Source organism: Mesitornis unicolor, unplaced genomic scaffold, assembly GCF_000695765.1.
Source record: "Mesitornis unicolor isolate BGI_N332 unplaced genomic scaffold, ASM69576v1 scaffold22606, whole genome shotgun sequence".
NCBI classification, from domain to species: domain Eukaryota; kingdom Metazoa; phylum Chordata; class Aves; order Mesitornithiformes; family Mesitornithidae; genus Mesitornis; species Mesitornis unicolor.
Window position 1 is genome coordinate 57,087 of NW_010193256.1, and position 17,450 is coordinate 74,536.

The 17,450-nt window shown below is 37.8% G+C and overlaps 2 protein-coding genes across 2 annotated transcripts in view; one reads left to right on the top strand and one right to left on the bottom strand.

Moving 5' to 3' along the window:
• Positions 1 to 9,437, top strand: part of MIOS (missing oocyte, meiosis regulator, homolog (Drosophila)) — a 10,033-nt gene extending 596 nt beyond the window's left edge. Inside the window, 10 exon segments of the mRNA XM_010187399.1 lie at positions 1 to 786; positions 994 to 1,092; positions 2,046 to 2,303; positions 3,631 to 3,800; positions 4,817 to 4,882; positions 5,525 to 5,683; positions 6,438 to 6,590; positions 7,904 to 8,108; positions 8,720 to 8,849; positions 9,100 to 9,437. The exon segment at positions 1 to 786 is cut by the window's left edge and continues 28 nt beyond it. Coding sequence (XP_010185701.1) covers positions 1 to 786; positions 994 to 1,092; positions 2,046 to 2,303; positions 3,631 to 3,800; positions 4,817 to 4,882; positions 5,525 to 5,683; positions 6,438 to 6,590; positions 7,904 to 8,108; positions 8,720 to 8,849; positions 9,100 to 9,196 — 2,123 coding nt within the window. The 3' untranslated portion in view covers positions 9,197 to 9,437.
• Positions 9,438 to 14,408: 4,971 nt separating this feature from the next.
• On the bottom strand, positions 14,409 to 17,397 carry RPA3 (replication protein A3, 14kDa; the record flags this gene model as incomplete). Its single annotated transcript, XM_010187400.1, has 3 exons — positions 14,409 to 14,491; positions 14,980 to 15,088; positions 17,323 to 17,397. Coding segments are annotated over 3 exons (267 nt in total), but the record flags the coding sequence as incomplete, so codon positions are not given.
• Positions 17,398 to 17,450: the final 53 nt, after the last annotated feature.

Genomic DNA, 17,450 nt, shown 5'->3' on the forward strand with positions numbered 1-17,450 from the left:
CAGGACTGGTAGTAACAAAGCCACTGTACGAATTGGGACAGAACGATGCTTGTCTCTCTCTATGTTGGCTTCCACGGGATCAGAAGCTTCTTTTAGCTGGAATGCATCGAAACCTGGCAATCTTTGATCTGAGGAACACAAGCCAAAAAATATTTGTAAACACCAAGGCTGTGCAAGGAGTGACTGTCGATCCCTATTTCCACGATCGTGTAGCTTCCTTCTATGAAGGTCAGGTTGCCATATGGGATTTAAGAAAGTTTGAAAAGCCAGTTTTGACCTTGACAGAGCAACCAAAACCCTTAACGAAAGTTGCGTGGTGTCCAACAAGAACTGGACTGTTAGCTACTTTAACAAGGGATAGTAATATCATTAGGCTGTATGACATGCAGCATACTCCCACCCCCATTGGAGATGAAACTGAGCCAACAATAATTGAAAGAAGTGTTCAACCATGTGAAAACTACATTGCTTCATTTGCCTGGCATCCCACAAGTCAAAATCGAATGGTAGTAGTGACTCCAAACAGGACTATGTCAGACTTCACAGTTTTTGAAAGAATTTCTCTTGCATGGAGTCCAGTGACATCTTTAATGTGGGCTTGTGGACGACATTTATATGAGTGTACAGAAGAAGGAAAAGCTAGTTCTTTGGAAAAAGACATAGCAACCAAAATGCGACTCAGAGCTCTCTCAAGGTATGGTCTTGATACTGAACAAGTTTGGAGAAATCACCTCCTTGCTGGAAATGAAGATCCTCAGCTGAAATCGCTTTGGTACACTCTGCATTATATCCTTTATTTTACTGTAGTTTGTATCCTAAAGAAGCAATATACCTTTGTACGTAAACCTGTTATATGATATGCATTACAATCTTTAAATATAATGCAACATCTTGCAAATACTTTGCATATGTTAATAGGCTGTGACTTTTAAATTAAAAAAAAATGTTTTTCAAACAATTGGGAAAAGTTAAGCTTCCTATACATGAAAATACTTATGAAGCAGTATACTGAAGATATGGATCAAAAACTTACAGGAAACAAAGGTCCCTTAGTTTATGCTGGCATTAAATCAATTGTGAAGTCATCCTTAGGTAAGAGTGATCCAACTTTGATAAGTTCTATTATAGTGTTTTTACAGAATGATGCACTCATGGATTTGTCTTTAAAAATTCTTGAAAGAGGGTATTTAAAAATACAGAAACAAAGTACTTCTGGTTATGTTTTAATATATCTAAGTTAACAGTTTATATTACAGTAATTTACAGAATTCTCAGTGTTTTGACAAGTCAGTGATCATAAAAACAAAATATCCTCAGAGGTAAATCTTCAGCTGAACTATTTCAAGCATTTGGGTTTTAACTATGGCACTGAAAATTCTTGCTCCCACGTAACTATTTTATTCTTTGAAGTTCCACATAGGGGTGTAGTTCAAGGAAGCTGACTTTACTGTAGCCACTGCTAATGTACTAAGTACATGTATATAACTGTGTTTAAATAAGCTGCCTTGTTCTGAAGTGGTAACCACCCCGGTGCATCACATTAGAGCTCTCATGCTTATTGAAGTTTTTATTAGTATACTCTATTATATGAATCTTTCCTTCTCTATTCATTATGTATCTTATTAATATTTATGTTCTTTGGAGCAAAAAATAACTCTTCAGCAGTGGGAAAGCTTCTAGCATGTTGATGCTTGCTAGGAAGAGAACTGGTAGAACAGGTGCTTGACAGTGTATTATGTATTTTCAAATTGAACATACTGATAAGGCCTGTCAACTGTAAGAAGAACCTCCAAAATTTTAGGAGGTAGAGGAAAGAAAAAAAGACTTAGTGGGGAATATGTGTCAAGTGTAGATGCGTGATTTTTAGTAGATCGAAGTAATGTTGTGTATGCTGCTCCTTACTGTGGAGTTTTTAGTGATGTTAATTTAAAGTAGTGAAATACGACACTCGGCTTCTGTACTCTGCTGTATGATTGAAATCAAAGCATTGTGATTGCAATTTAAATTGTGATTTAAGCATAATTTCACTTATTTCCCATTTCTAGGAACAACAGAGAATCTCAGGCACAGCAGGAGTGGATCTGATAGACAGGCAGATATTATTCAGTATCTGAGCGAGGAGAGATCCTTGGCTTTGCAACTCTGTGGGTGGATAAAGAAAGGAACAGACTTAGACGTGGAACCTTTTTTAAATTCATTGGAACAAGAAGGAGACTGGGAGCGAGCTGCTGCTGTAGCACTTTTCAACTTGGACATACGGCGAGCAATACAAATTCTAAATAAAGGGGCTTCCTCAGGAAAAGGTGCGTGTTGTGTTTAGTATCTTTTATTTTGGAATTATGTCACTTTAGCACACTTTTTTCCCTGTAAACAGAATTATGGAAGATATTACAGAAAAGATGCCTGTTGTCTTATAAAGTAGTTACTTGAGGTGGTTGTATTGGAGCCTGAGGAACTGACAAATCCTGATCTTTCAGCCCTCAGAATATCATATGCCTTACTGTCTCATTAAAATTGGTTGTATGTTTCAGAATTTTCTGTACATACCCCAGAAACTGTTACACTCAGGACTAGTGGGATTCTTTTATTTTAATGAGATTGTGTCTTGGCTAGATGTCACGTGTAGCTGCTTCCGTTTGGCTGTATGCAGCTTCCTGCCAGTGCAATGGCTGTAACCACAGCATGATAGAATAATTTGGGTTGGCCAGAACCTTTAAAGGTCACCTAGTCCAGCCCCCCCTGCAATAAGCAGGGACTTCTTCAACTAGATCAGGTTGCTCAGGGTAATATTCAGGGTCTGCAGAAAACATTTGTTTTGGAGAAATATTTGGCAAGAGTTGCAGTGTGTGAGGAAAGAGTTAAGACACTAGAGCCAGGAGGCGGAGGATTTTTGTTCTGTTTTCTTGCCAGTATTCCTCCTACAACTCCAATTTGCATCTGAGTTCTCTTATTAAATTCAAAAGACTGTCTTACCAATAAAGTGGGTAGGTAAGACATGAAGGGAGCTGTTAAAGTTCTTTTGTTTTTAATGTTGCCCCTTTTTGGTGGAGGGAAGCGTGTGTGTGCTTTTCATAGGGAAGCTTCAGAGCAGAGACATGCTATCTTCAAAGATAAAATTGAACCTTCTGACAGGATGAATATTTAGATGAAATAGATTTATTGTTTTTAGGTAAATGGTTAACCTGAAGCTGCTATATGCAATTGTTATCCTCCAGCCAGGCCTGTTAAGTGATGGCCATATATACAATCCTATCTTTTTACTTCTTGTGGGTATGAGTTACGGTAATGACAATCTTTCCTGATAGCGACAGGAGCACATTTAGTAGTTCAAAACTATTTCAAAATACCAGAACCAGTGTGATGTTGTGTAAAGTACAGCTCAGGCTGTCATGCATGTGGGCTTGTGACTTTGAGCTGTTAACTTACCTGAACAGGGGCATTTAAAGGAGAAACAAATAAATGGTAGTGTATGCACATTTATTTTAGCTGGCGTTAATTGTGCTGCATTTTGTCTTGCATCCCGACAAAATGTGTTTCAAACTAATGCTTTCAATTACAGTTTTAATTGGATTTTTTTTTTGTAAGTCCTTAACTTGCATATTTTTTTACTGATTGTTTTTAATAAATCAGGTGATCTGAACCTTAATGTAGTAGCAATGGCTCTATCAGGCTACACAGATGAGAAGAACTCACTTTGGAGAGAAATGTGCAGTACTCTAAGGCTGCAGTTGAACAATCCGTACTTGTGTGCTATGTTTGCTTTCCTGACAAGTGAGTCTGGTTCATATGATGGTGTTTTGGTGAGTAAATTTGTTATGCTAGAATTCCTTTTAAGTAATAGGTGAATATATGTGTGTATGTGTGTGTATATATACACACACACACACACACGCATATGATGGGGAAGTGCTATACCCTCCATGAATTAATCAGATTGAAATGGATTGTTTTCTCTTATGCTGGCAGATAACTTTCTTTTTTCAGCTCATATTAGTGAATGTTATGTTAGTGAACAAAACATGCATAAGTAGCCAAAATATTCAATGTAGTTCACACATTTTTTAGAGGACTTTTTTTTTTTATCATGGAGTTACTAAAACTGATCTTCGTGTTTTGGCAGTGTCAATCACAGTTTCTATTCTGAGAATATCAGAAGGGGAAAAAGATGGGCATAGCTAAGTACCAGAATTAATCTAGTCACGGATTTTGTTTTCTTCAGTGTCACAAGAATTCACAAGAATTAAAATGCTGAAAGTAAATATTATATTGCTGCACCTCGAGTGCCAAAATACTTGTGAGAAATCCATGTTCTGGGTGTTCAAAGTTAGATTTTGGGTTGAGTTTTTTTTTTCCTGTTTGTTTTGGCTTTTAACTTTTAGTTATGATTTTTAGGAAGGAGTTGAGTGGTCAGGCTAGTTATTTTGTAAATACGGTAAATGAAAGTTGGTTTGATTTTCTTCCACATGTGACTTGATGAGACCCTTGGCTGTATGTGCCAGAAGGATTTAGTCCAGCTCTACATGACTTGCAAACTTTCTTTTTCTGGAGTTTCATGAACCACGTATGATTTGTTGTACCAGGCTTTTCTGCCATTTGAGTAATGCCACAAGCCACAGTCTACCGCTGACATCTGTATCTGAGTATAAAAGATTAATCTGATATTTAGTGTTAGCTTTTTCTGATACGATGTTTTCTTTGTACATAATCAACTTCATAGAATTAGTTTTACAATAGTGCAAAAGTTCTGACTCTTACAATGTACTGAAGTAGTGGAAACTTGCATGTGATGGTAGTATTCCGATTTTTCTCTCCAAAGTATGAAAATAACGTAGCTGTACGAGACAGAGTGGCATTTGCTTGCAAGTTCCTCAATGATGCTCAGGTAAGTTTGTGGTTGCACATTTAATCAAACTGTTAAGCTGGGCTTATTTAGAGGTGGAAGAAACTGGGGTGGAGGAGTGAATAGTGGGAGCAGTGAGTCATGATCAATTTGGTTTTTGTCATCACAGTAGAATATAGGGTATGGTATAATGTGGTCTTCAGTTTGTACCTTCAGCTTGATTTTTGTTTGGGTTTTTTTTCCCTATTTGTTTGGTTTTTTGTTAGTATTTATGACATGCTGGTTTAAATGCTACTGCATTACCTGTATGTCTGTTTTACTGGAGAGTATTTGTACTTATTCAGTATTTATTTCCAGATATTTATGTTCACTTAATTCAAGGCTTGGTTTTACAGCAGGGATGTTTTCGTCTAAATTCACTGAAGTGTTTAAAGAATATTCAACCTTCTTTTTGCATGTTCTTACAGGAGGCTTAAATTTTGTTGATAAATACTTTAATTCTTGCAATGTAGTGAATATAGCCATATAACTTTTTTAATATAGCATCCAGCAGCGTATTCTGTTAGCAGCAGACACTCTTAAAGAAAGCTATTCAAATCATGAAAAGTTTTGTCACATGCCAACATAAATAAGCTAGGAAGGGATGAACAGATGGCAAAAGTTAAGTTGTTTTTTTTTTAATAGCTGAACAGGTTTATTGAAAAGCTGACAAATGAAATGAAAGATGCTGGCAATTTGGAGGGAATACTGTTAACAGGGCTGACAAAAGATGGAGTTGACTTGATGGAAAGTTACGTTGACAGAACTGGAGATGTCCAGACAGCAAGCTATTGTATGCTACAGGTTAGTGTTTCACTCGCAAAGAAATCTTTATAGAGAAGAACTAACCAGTTTTTTTAGCAGTATAGTACTGAGTCTTGTGAACTAAAAAGTATTTTCTACAATAAACTAGGACAATATATATCATGCCTGTTTTCCAGAATCATCTGTAATGCTCAATGTTAACTATAAACTTGTATTTTCACTCTGGTCGAGATAGCTGGAGGAGAACAGTAGGGGAAAGAGGCAAAAAGAAAACATAGTCCATTTCACTGGCAGAACTGGAAATACCCATTCGCCTGCTTATTATTGGTGTGTTTCCCAACAGCTTCATTATTTTTTTTGCTTCCAGGATTTTGATAAAGAACTGAGGTGAGGATTTTTGTTTGCCTGTAGACATTGGGTTGTTGTTTTTTTTTATGATGGACTTGTCTTGGCTGTTACATGGTTGCAGCTATTGCCAGCACTGTGTTTAACTGCATATGTAATCATAACAATGATACAGACTGTGATACATGACAGAATTTTGTAATCCTTCATCTGACAGACACAAGTTTTCAGAAAGACATGGCAGCACAAATATTTTCAATCAGAGGGGCAGACTGAAGAGAATTACCAAACTCGCATTACAGTTTAACAGAAGATTAATCTTCTAGACAAATTACACTCTGTTATTTCTCATATCTTGTAGTACACTTTGTAAAGCCTTTTGAAAAAGTAAATAATGTGTTGTGTATCTTCACTGTGTGTCTGACATTTTTTTTTCTGCCTGCTTTAGGGTTCTCCATCAGATGTACTTAAGGATGAGAGGGTTCAGTACTGGATCGAGAACTACAGGAATCTTTTAGATGCTTGGAGATTTTGGCATAAACGTGCAGAATTTGATATACACAGGAGTAAGCTAGATCCCAGTTCAAAACCTTTAGCCCAGGTAAATGTAATTTTTGTATGAAGTATGACCAGTCCAGAAAGGAAAGCGGCACATTACTTCTATTAAAAAAAAAGTTGCTGGCTGCATCTTATCTTTCATGAGGATTCATGTGTAAAGAAAGGTTTCAACTAAGGCTGCCCTAAAAAAGTAGCTGTTTTTATCAAAATATTTTTAGAAAGGACTTCATAATTGTTTTGATAGAGAGTACAGAAATATGGCAAACAAATCTACATTTCTTCACATCTAATCTAGTTCCCTGCCATTTTATTTGTGATTTGTTTTTGGTTTTTTTTCTTAAACCTTTTTATTTCAAGTAACGGGCGTCTTTCAGAAACTGTAACTTTTCAACACTTTTTTTGGGGACACAGTTTTTTTTCCTCCCATGTTGAAAAATATAATCAGAGATGTATCATCCAGCTGAATTCAGCATCAGGGTAAGGATGATGCTGAAACCAGGAAATTTAACCAAGAACCAGTTCACATTGGCTCTCTTTTAATTGAAGTAAACCTCAAAGGTATTTTGAAGCCCTTGAACCTTAAATCAAAAGTGAACAGCAGCAACTTTCATTATCAGTTGTGAACATAAGCTAAAGCAAAGACTAATGCCCTGTCCAAATGCTACTACTTAACATCTGTTGTTATACTTAACACTTTTAGCCACCATGGTGTTACTACAGCACCTTCCACTCTCTCGTGCCATCTTAAGTATGAGCATTACAAACCTAAGGGCCCAAGGGTTTCCAGTCAAGGCTAATTTGGAATTCGTGTATCCCTCACAGCTGTTTAAGGAGAGCTACATCTGTACTGTTCCAAGTGAGAAACAGTTGAGTTTACTGCTCCTTCCTTATGCGATCAACATAAATAGCTCCTAAAGAGTTTTAAAAAATATGCTTATTGGTATCAAGTCACAACTTGTGGCATAAATGAAATCCTCATGCTGGGGACTCTAGAGTGGGTCACTTGACTATAAAGAGGAAGAGACCAGATTTAATTAAATAGTATAAACTTAATTTCTTTCATTACTGCAGGTATAGCTCTCTATTATCTTAAATAATACCTTTCCAAGTTATAGCAATTGTGTCTTTTGATGTGTTTTTGAGGTAAGTGGGCATCATTAAGGCTTACTTCTTGGGATTGCACACCAAATTTATAAGCCAAGATGTTAGGAACTCTGTAACAAGTAGCCTTGGCTTTCTAGGGCACTTTCTAGAGTATCCAGTAAGTAAGTCTTTGCTAGCTTGAATAAATTCACTCATAGTTACAGCAAAAACTGAACAAACACAAAAAAATAATGTTTTTTTTATTCTCTTTAGGTGTTTGTGAGTTGCAATTTCTGTGGAAAATCAATCTCCTACAGCTGTTCAGCTATTCCTCATCAGGGGCGAGGTTTTAGCCAGTATGGAGTTAGCGGTTCACCGACTAAGTCAAAAGTGACGAGCTGTCCTGGTTGCCGTAAACCCCTTCCTCGCTGTGCACTTTGCTTGATAAATATGGGAACACCAGTTTCCAGCTGTCCAGGTGTGACACAGTGGGTTTTAGATGTTCAGCTAGGAGATATTATGACTGGAATCTCTTGGTTCTAAACATCTTGGGCTCAGTGTTACATAAGGTCTAAATGAAACTGATTTTGTCCATATTTTTAAGTCAGTCTTGTTACAAAGCTATAGACAGCTGTGCAATTGTCATTTATTTATATCCTCATTCTTTCACTGATCTGTTATGACTTCTTTATTGTAATTGTTCCAGTTCATAACTTAGATTTTAAATCTATATTTATTTTTAAAGCAGAATATTTCACGTGCAGTAAAACAGATTCATAATTCACTGGAACATAAATCAATCACTGAAACATGAATCACTGTTGAAAGAGATTCTGTCTGTAAAATTTGTTTAATAGACCAGTTTAACATGTCTGTAAGATTTGAAACAACAGCTCAGCAATATAATTCTTGTTTTGACTTTCCACCAGTTCCTATCTGTTCAATAATTTTACTGACTTCTCTTTAAAATCACTTTTTCACACGATGTTCCTAATTTCAAATTTGTTCTAAGTGTTACTGTGACTGAAATATTAACAAAGCATAATGATTTACAAGCATATTTGTGGGGGTGGGTTTGCCTCTGCACAGGAGGATCCAAGTCAGATGAAAAAGTGGATCTTAGCAAAGACAAGAAGTTAGCCCAGTTCAACAACTGGTTTACTTGGTGTCACAACTGTAGGCATGGTGGACATGCTGGGCATATGCTCAGCTGGTTCAGGTAAGTTGATGTTAAAATGTTTCTCATTTCACGTGTATGCTGCACTGAGCAGGATGTGCCTCCTTTGCTGTATCTATCATTATAATGTTTTGTTCATTTAGAACATACTAGAACTTGGCTATGATGCCGAGTTTTTCTGAGATACTGTGTCCCTGCACATACTTAAACGTATAGATTACAAAATTCTTGTTTTATTTACATGTTTTTCTTTCTTTTTTTTCCCCCCTTTTCTTTTGCTATTGCTATATAGGGACCATACTGAGTGCCCGGTTTCTGCCTGCTCTTGTAAGTGTATGCAGCTGGATACAACAGGGAATCTCATTCCAGTGGAGACTGTCCAGGCATAAATGTTGTTTGAACACGTGAGGCTCTCTAATGGATGTCCGTCATAGTCCAAGCATGTATTTCAGACAAAGGTAATTTGTGACTTACTGTGAAAAAATAAATTGCTGTTGGATCAGTAAAATGACATGTTGTATGAATGCGCTTGGTAGAAACAGGTGTTCCTGAACTGAGCCTATTCAGAGGATTGAAGCCGTTCAATTCAAAAGCACTCCTGGAATTGTGGATTCTTTGGTTTTGCTAAAACTTTTAATACTTTTCAGGGAATTGATCAGCCCTTTTACTTGATTACAAACAAAGCAGCGTTTATATGCTGTGTTTAGTGAAAGTGGGCCTTCATATTAAACACCTGAAAAGTGTTCAGAAGATCAGAGTGATGCTGTGGATTCCTCCATTCATTGTTTGATCACACTTTCTTGTATGCAAACAATAATTTCCTTGTAAGTTCTTTCAAAGTGCCACTGTTCATTGTATTCTAAAGATTTTATTTTAAAGAAAAATCCATTAATTTCTGTTCCCAAGTTTTGTTAATAGTAAAGCAGTATCTTTGCAATTCAAGGTCTTATTTAATTTACCTACCTAGCTGATGTGAATTTTAATGCTAAAGAATTTGGAGGTTCTGTCTCCTAGCGATGTCTGTATCCTAGAGGAGTTCCCTGAAAAGGCACGTGTCTGTAGGAGGTTTCATTTGATTTATTAATTTTTAAGATAGTACTGTGAAGATCTGAAATGTCAAGGACTGGAGACTTGTAAATATTGACGTTTTAAACTACATGCTGAGTTTTGACTATAAAAATATTGGAAGACTTACGGATAATCAGCATTTCCCTGTACTGCTGAAATACGCTGGGAGGTGTGAAATCAACGTATATAAATCCTGCCTCTGGTCAGTAGTGGACAACAGTCTGCTTCCAAAAGGCTGCATAATTTTAGGTCATTGACCAGAAGTAGTTCTAGCTATGTTACCAGCTGGAATTATTTATTAACTTGAGAGTTGGTGATACTTTGCCACTACTGTGCAAAGAGCTGATTGGTATTGTCCTTGATTTTGTAGGCAACAAAATTCACACAAATTAGGGGGAAAAAAAAAACCAAAACCAACCTGTTTTAAGGTATGTGATAATAACATCAGTTTACTTGGTGTGTGTTTATTTACTAGTAGAAACAGTAAATGAGTTACTTAACACTTGTGTGCTATGAAATACTAAATTGAATGCTAGCAATAAACTGGTACCATATTGCCAGGACTGTGAAAACTGGTGTTTTAAAAGAGAACATATTGTAAGATACCACTAGTTGTAAGTGCTCTAGTGTTGTTGCAAAAAGATAGCATGTGGAAACATTTTCTGTAGATGTACATGATTACATCCAGGACTTTGGGTTACATTTTCTGATTTAGCATTAATGTTGTAAAACGTCTGCTACATTAATTCTGATCTAAAATTCTTGCCTAATTGACAAAGATCTTTTTACAGTTAAAAATCTAAGAGGTACCTCACATTTGTAGGCATGGGAGAGCAGTTGCTTTTTTTTCTTGTTAAAATATTTATTTCTCTTTCCCGTATTTTTGCACACACTATGTTGCTGTTGAAAAGTTCTTCTAAATGTTCTCCATTTATAAATGTAACCTGGGGTTTAAGGTATGATATCTTATATGTAAATACAGGCAATAAAACTTTTACTTCATGAAAATGAGGATTTGTAAGTGTCAAGGGTATGTTTTTATTTCTCTCTATAAACAGCATTTAGTAAATTTTCCTGGTAAATTTCCATGTCCAAGTGAATGCAACTACTAACTTAGTCTCATTTTCCTATGTAAAGAAAACTCATTTATAGTGTTTTTGACTTCACTATACCTCTTTGTGTCAAATTCTATCATTTCATTAAATTAGATGCTTACTTTGATATTCAGCATGTCTTTGAAATGTTTTGGATTATGAATATATGCATCCTCTGGCACAATATAACAGTTTTGGCTGTTGTAATTGGTAATCAGGCCTTCAGGCCAGTAATTACACTATTTGCAAAATTTACCAAGAGGTGTACGTTTTCGAATGACCAGGTTTTTTCCTTGTTTTGCTTTTAAATTAATAAAGCTGCTATTTTGAGGGTGATTTCTTCTAACAAAAAGTATAGCTACAGCCATTTTATTACCTGCAGTTTCTTTTACATTTACAGTTTTCTGATACCTGCTCAGCTCTGAGTGTTAACTCGATGAAGGTGGCCTTGCATGTTAAAATGTTTTGACCCTATCATTTGTGCTGAGTACATTTCATTATCTTCATTTCATTATCTGTGCCAGCCTTGCCTCCCTTCCCTGATTAAGCGCAGGCACTTTGTTATTGTATGCCCAGGCTGCTTGCCCATGAGTCCAACATGAGTTGTGCATGTGTCCGTGCCCAAGGACAGCAGAGCTGGTCTGGTGACGGTGACCAGGCTAAGGCAACAGTCCAGTGAGTGCCAGGTAAGTCTGCAGTGACACCCCTGATGAGGCTTCTCCTTGCCTCCCATGTGCAGCCCTAGGTTCCTGCACAGTACTTTACTGCACAGCTGCATTCTGGTGGCCTCCCTCAAGATCCCTACTAGAATGGAATTTCCCCAAGAGCATTTGCCACATTTTAGTCTGTTCCTCCATTTCAGACTCACAGACTGCTTTCCGTACCTTAACCAACTGGGACATAAAACCATTCCCCTGCTGGGCTGTCAGAACAGAGAGAGCAGTAACAGTAGCTTGCTGGCCCACAAGGAGGGCTGCTCCCAGCTCCTTACCTAGGAGTCCTCCTGTCCCACTGACTGGGTCTTTGAACAGGAGTGACTTAACCGACTTATGATTTCCACGTCAACCAGACTCACCAAGGAGAGGTTTGGCTGGAGAAAGGAGGGGGTGCCTGGATGTGACATGGCCCTTGTTACAGTGGCAATCTCTTATGACTCCACACAAGAGTTGGTGGCATGCACCTGTGCCACTGCCCTCCCAGAGTGCAGAGATTCTTTCATCCCATGTGTAGGTTCCCTAAGTAAAACTCATTTTTGAAGTGATCAGTTACCCAGCTTCTGCTAAAGCCTAACCTCCACTGCAGCCAAAGGAGCCCAGTTTGGGACCTGCTCAATCCCCTTTCCACCTTTCCAACAACAATCTTGCTCAATCCATACTTTTATACTAAATTTGTTTTTTTTCCAGTTAGACTTACTTAGATCAGTATCTGCCAACTATGCCAGATGTTACAGGAGGCCCTGGTTTTGGTGACAACCTCTTCAGTGTTTATGATACAGTTGCCCTGGTGACTCCCCTTCAGTCAGGGATCCACAAAGCCACTATTATTATTATCTGCAAGGTCAGGCAGATTCTCACACCTTTATCTTGTTAGTACAGTCCTAACAGCATTACCAAGCCCCTGGTATCTGGAATCACTGGCAGTCCCACTGGTAAGTGCATATATATGACCCAAGCATTACTTTTCCTTTAACATGAAGAATATTCTACAGTTCCTTGTATTGCCATCTTGTTAGCATAGCCACGTAGCCAGTGTAGACCAGTTATTCACAAACCTCAGCTGTCTATGGAGAAGCAGGTGAATGAAAAGCACAGGGAAAACTTGTAGCTGTATACTGCTTGCCAATGTACAAGATGTACTTGAATGAAAAAGAAGAGTCTTGAGTGACAAAGGGAAACTGTTGCGCTTCTCACTCAGATGTGTTCAAATATTTACACACACCACCACATATCCAAGCATGGTTTCTGTACGGGTGTAAAGTGCTACAGCCAGCTGGTAGTAGGCTATTTTATTAGGCCTGGATAGTCTTGGTAACCAAGAAGTATTTGCACATAACATTTCACATAGTATGTATACATGCACAACATAGAAATTTTCTAAATAAAGTAATACTAAAGACTTACATAAATGCTAGGAAAACAAGGATGCAGTTATTAACAATATCATTTTATTTTACAGAATCCTGTTAAGCACTAAAACATAGCTGTGATAGCACTACAGGACAGAGCATGGCATCATACCACATTGATCTCATGTTCTTGTTTGCTCTATGACACTGACTCATACTTCAGAAACTCTCCTTCCCAGTGACAGTAGCTCTGTCACTGTCTTCTAAGAACAGATGAAAAACCAGATTTTTCTGTTAACTTGATCATCCACCCAGTTTGTAGTAACTTTGATAAATAAGAAGTCTTTAAAATGAAGAAATTAACTGACTTAGAAATGGAGATGTCTATAAACAAGCATAAAGCTAGCAATATTAATAAGGCACTAAATTTAGCTGCTAAACCTGAAACCTGTTTATATGAAAGGTTAATGAATATGGCTATAAGGTTTATTTAAATTAGCTTGAAAAATTTTATTTAGTAATTCACAGAGAATATTTCCAAAGTTAAATTTGACTGTTACCTTAAGAGATGTTAGAATTATGCTCCATGCTGCAAGTAGCCTGGATAGTAACAAAACTGGGATATGTGTGGAAGTTTTGTATTATTAAAGTCACCATGACATGCTGGCTGAATCTGGTACTTCTGCAAAACCCCCACCAAGAATGAAGGTTGTGATGGGAACTCAATAGTGCTTGAAATGCCCGAGCCTAACTAAACATCTTCCAAGTGTTTAACATCAGTGCAAAAGGCAAGTACCTTGTACTCCACTTTGTTAAATTTAAGTTACCTGTGTCAGGTAAAACAGAATACAAATCGCCATCTATCACTGAAAACAGCACTCTGACATGTAACACTGACATGAACAGTTAGGTGTAGTCAGATCTTTTTTTATTGGGGAAGAAACCACTTTCAAGATGCAAAATACCCTTTCCATGTTCAATAAGTTTATATCAAAACAAATAAAATCTTTACATTGAAACCCTACCCAACATCTTTGAGTTTCCTGTAAAGTATCCTAGAAGCCCTACCAACAACAAGAAGATGCCTGCAAAAATTCAATTCTAACAAGTCTAATCCTGCAAGAGAACACTCTTCATGGATGCAAAAGGGTTAAATATATACAGACAGTGAGACACCCATGTAAGTGGGTATCTCCTTCTTGCTGCATAATCTAATTTTGAAAGAAAACATTCTTCACTGGTCATACATAGCACATATACTGAAAAGATGCTGTTATATTTGTTGAAAATAAATGCAACTGTTACCATGCTGTGAAGCAAGAAAGCTACGGTACTGTTGTCCCCTCTGAAGCTCCAAATATATGCTAAGAAAAATCAACTGTTCCTCCCAGTACCGAATGGGAAGTATTCAGGGAATTCATGAATAATTTTTAGTGCTTCATTGTAGAGTTCCAGATCTGAAAGAGGGCAAAGAAAATGGTTGTGATGCCTGAGCTAAATTTCCTGCAAGCAAATGACAGCATTAAAGCACTGCTTATTTTAAAGCAGTACATCAGCGTTCCTAGTCCCCCTCATCCTCCCCAGTTTTCCCAATGAGAGCCACACTCATTGCTTGCTTTCCGGAGGGTTATATTTAGGCCTGTTAGGTGTACAATCACACAAGGTGTCCAGTGCAAGGCAGGAACCTTGCAGTTGGGAGTGAGGGAACTGATCAGACCATGGATCAAGACTGGCTCCTGTTTCAACTCAGTCCCTACAGTTTGACAGTAAACCAATGTATTTCATACAGAATTTTTCCCATGATGCTCTCCTTTTCTACATTCTACTCCATATCTGGCAGCTTGAAGAAAGACCTTGTCTGTAAGTAACCAATCAGGCTCTCCCTTCTTACTTATTGAAGAAGAAAATACAAAATGGATTTGTCATAATGTATATTCTTACTCACCAAATGGACTTTTATCTTCTCTGAACTGGACGTATGACATGCACATGATGGTTGCCTGATTTGTTACTCTTCCCACTACTTCAAGAACTCCTGAGATCTCTTCATCTAGCTAGAAAACACACCAAATACGGAATCTGTATCAGTAAATTAGCTGCTGTCTCTACTGCACAGCACTTAAGCTAGGAACCCTCCATGACTGACTTTCATGACAACAGATTCTGTTCCATGTCAAACAATTACAGTACTACTGAACATCCCTGTCCCTTTCTGAAAAAAGAGAACCCACAAAAGCCTTGAGCCACTTAGATTTTGAGTTTTTCTAACATCCAATTCAGTACCAACACAAAAAAAACCCAGCAGCATCAGAGGGAAGATACCATTTATAAGTATGTAAAGCTGTGTCATTTAATCACTGAACTGAGACTAATCTAGGACACAGTGAGCAGAAGAATCTAGACTTTAACACATAGTATTCAAACCTGAGAAAATTACCTAACTTTGTAAGAGCTAATGAGGTATCACACACGCCAGAGAGATGTATTCCAGATTCAGAAAGTATTATCAGAAATTAAGTAATCTGTCAGTAAATGTTCAGTATACAAAGACCATGACAAAAACAAGCCTTTGGTTGAAGAAGGTAAAAAAAAACAGGCTAAAATTTTTCTCTTACTCCAAAACAATACTAAAAAACCCCCAAAACATGTTCAAGCTATAAGGTATTAAGAGTGCAGTAATATTTCAGTAATGTTCTTTAAATGCCTTACTCTTTCTTTTAGCTTTCTAGCAAGTTTCCTGGAACACAGCAGTAGATTTCCTCCCCAGAATTATGGGTTTCCCTGTTGAAAGGAGGAACTACACACCCACAAAAAAAGAGGGGGGAAAATCAGAAAGCATTTTGATTAGCAAATGTAGAAGTTCATCCATTTATGTGAGGCACACCAGACAGATGAACCTGGCATATTTTTACTGCAGAAACCAGTTTCTCCTCCCTTACTTAACACTACAGACTGCGAAGCACCTAACATTGCAGCTATGCATTTATGAAATTTGACCATTCACTCAGTTATGGAAACTTGTGGAAGCATTGGCCAGATGCTGACACCTGAAAATTAACAACCCAAGGCAGGAAACCTTTTCATAAGCTCAAGAAAGAGGTACAGGCAGAACTTGTAGGAAAGACATTTTCTTGCAGTTTGAAGATTAAGTCAGCAAACTTCACATTTGTAAGACAAAAGTATTTGCGAGATCAAACTGCATTTTTCATCAAAAACGTGACACTCCTATCTTGAAAGTCATAGAGTATCATGTGCAATTAGTTCACATGGAATTTGCCAAGTATCTCAGTGTTTAAAAACTCATTCAGAGAAGAAGAGGGAAAGACTACACACATGCGCAGTTAAGCTGGACTATTTCCCACCACAATGAAAATAATCCTTTAATTACAACATTTCTTAGAGGAAAAAAAAACACACAAAGACAGAAGAGAATGTCTGGGTGTTATTCCCTTAGTGGTATGTGATGACAAAGGAAGACATATTTCTATACAGTAGTTATTGGCATATCTTGCATCCACTGCTTTGATAGATTCTGTGGTTGGTTTTTTTTTGGAAAGAATGCTTCAAGCCATTGTGTAGTGGAATCTTTTACACTGTAACCAACAAATAAAGTTAAGAAAAGTAGCCAGAGATGTGCCTGACAAGATATGAACTCTCTCTCTTAACACCAGCTGAAAACTGATGAAGACCGAGGCAGTTCATTAGTACGAAGACTGCAAGTCATCTGGAAGCTGCAAGAAGCTGAGGCAATGAAACATAAATGGAAAAAGAAGAAACCAGGGATTACTTTTTTCCCTGACTAAAAACTCAATACACGCAAGACACGTACAAGTTTCAGAAGGGACAAAACCTCCAGTATCCACAAGAGACACCACCAAGTATTTCCAAAGTCACAGAATGACAGAATGGTAGGGCTTGGAAGGGACCTCTGAAGATCATCCAGTCCAACTCCCCTGCTAGAGCAGGACCATCTAGAGAAGATCACATAGGAACATGTCCAGGCAGGTTTTGAATGTCTCCAGAGGGGACTCCACAACCTCTCTGGGCAGCCCGTTCCAGTGCTCTGTTACCCTCACAGTAAAGAAGTTTTTCCTTGTTTAGGTTGAACCTCCTGTGTACTAGTCTGTGACTATTGCCCCCTGTCCCATCACTGGGCACAACCGAGAAGAGCCTGGTCCCATCCTCGTGATACCCACTCGTTAGGTATTTATAAGCATTAATGAGATCCCCCTCAGTCTCCTCTTCTCCAGGCTAAACAGACCCAGCTCTTAAGTACTCCTTAACTTACAGGTTCGCTCAGCTCCACAGTTGTATGCTTCCCTTCTCCATCCGAAAGCACGAAAAGCTTCCCAGAAGGATGAATCTACAAGAGACACGAGGCCTGCGCGCTCAAAATGCAGCCGTAGGCGACATAGG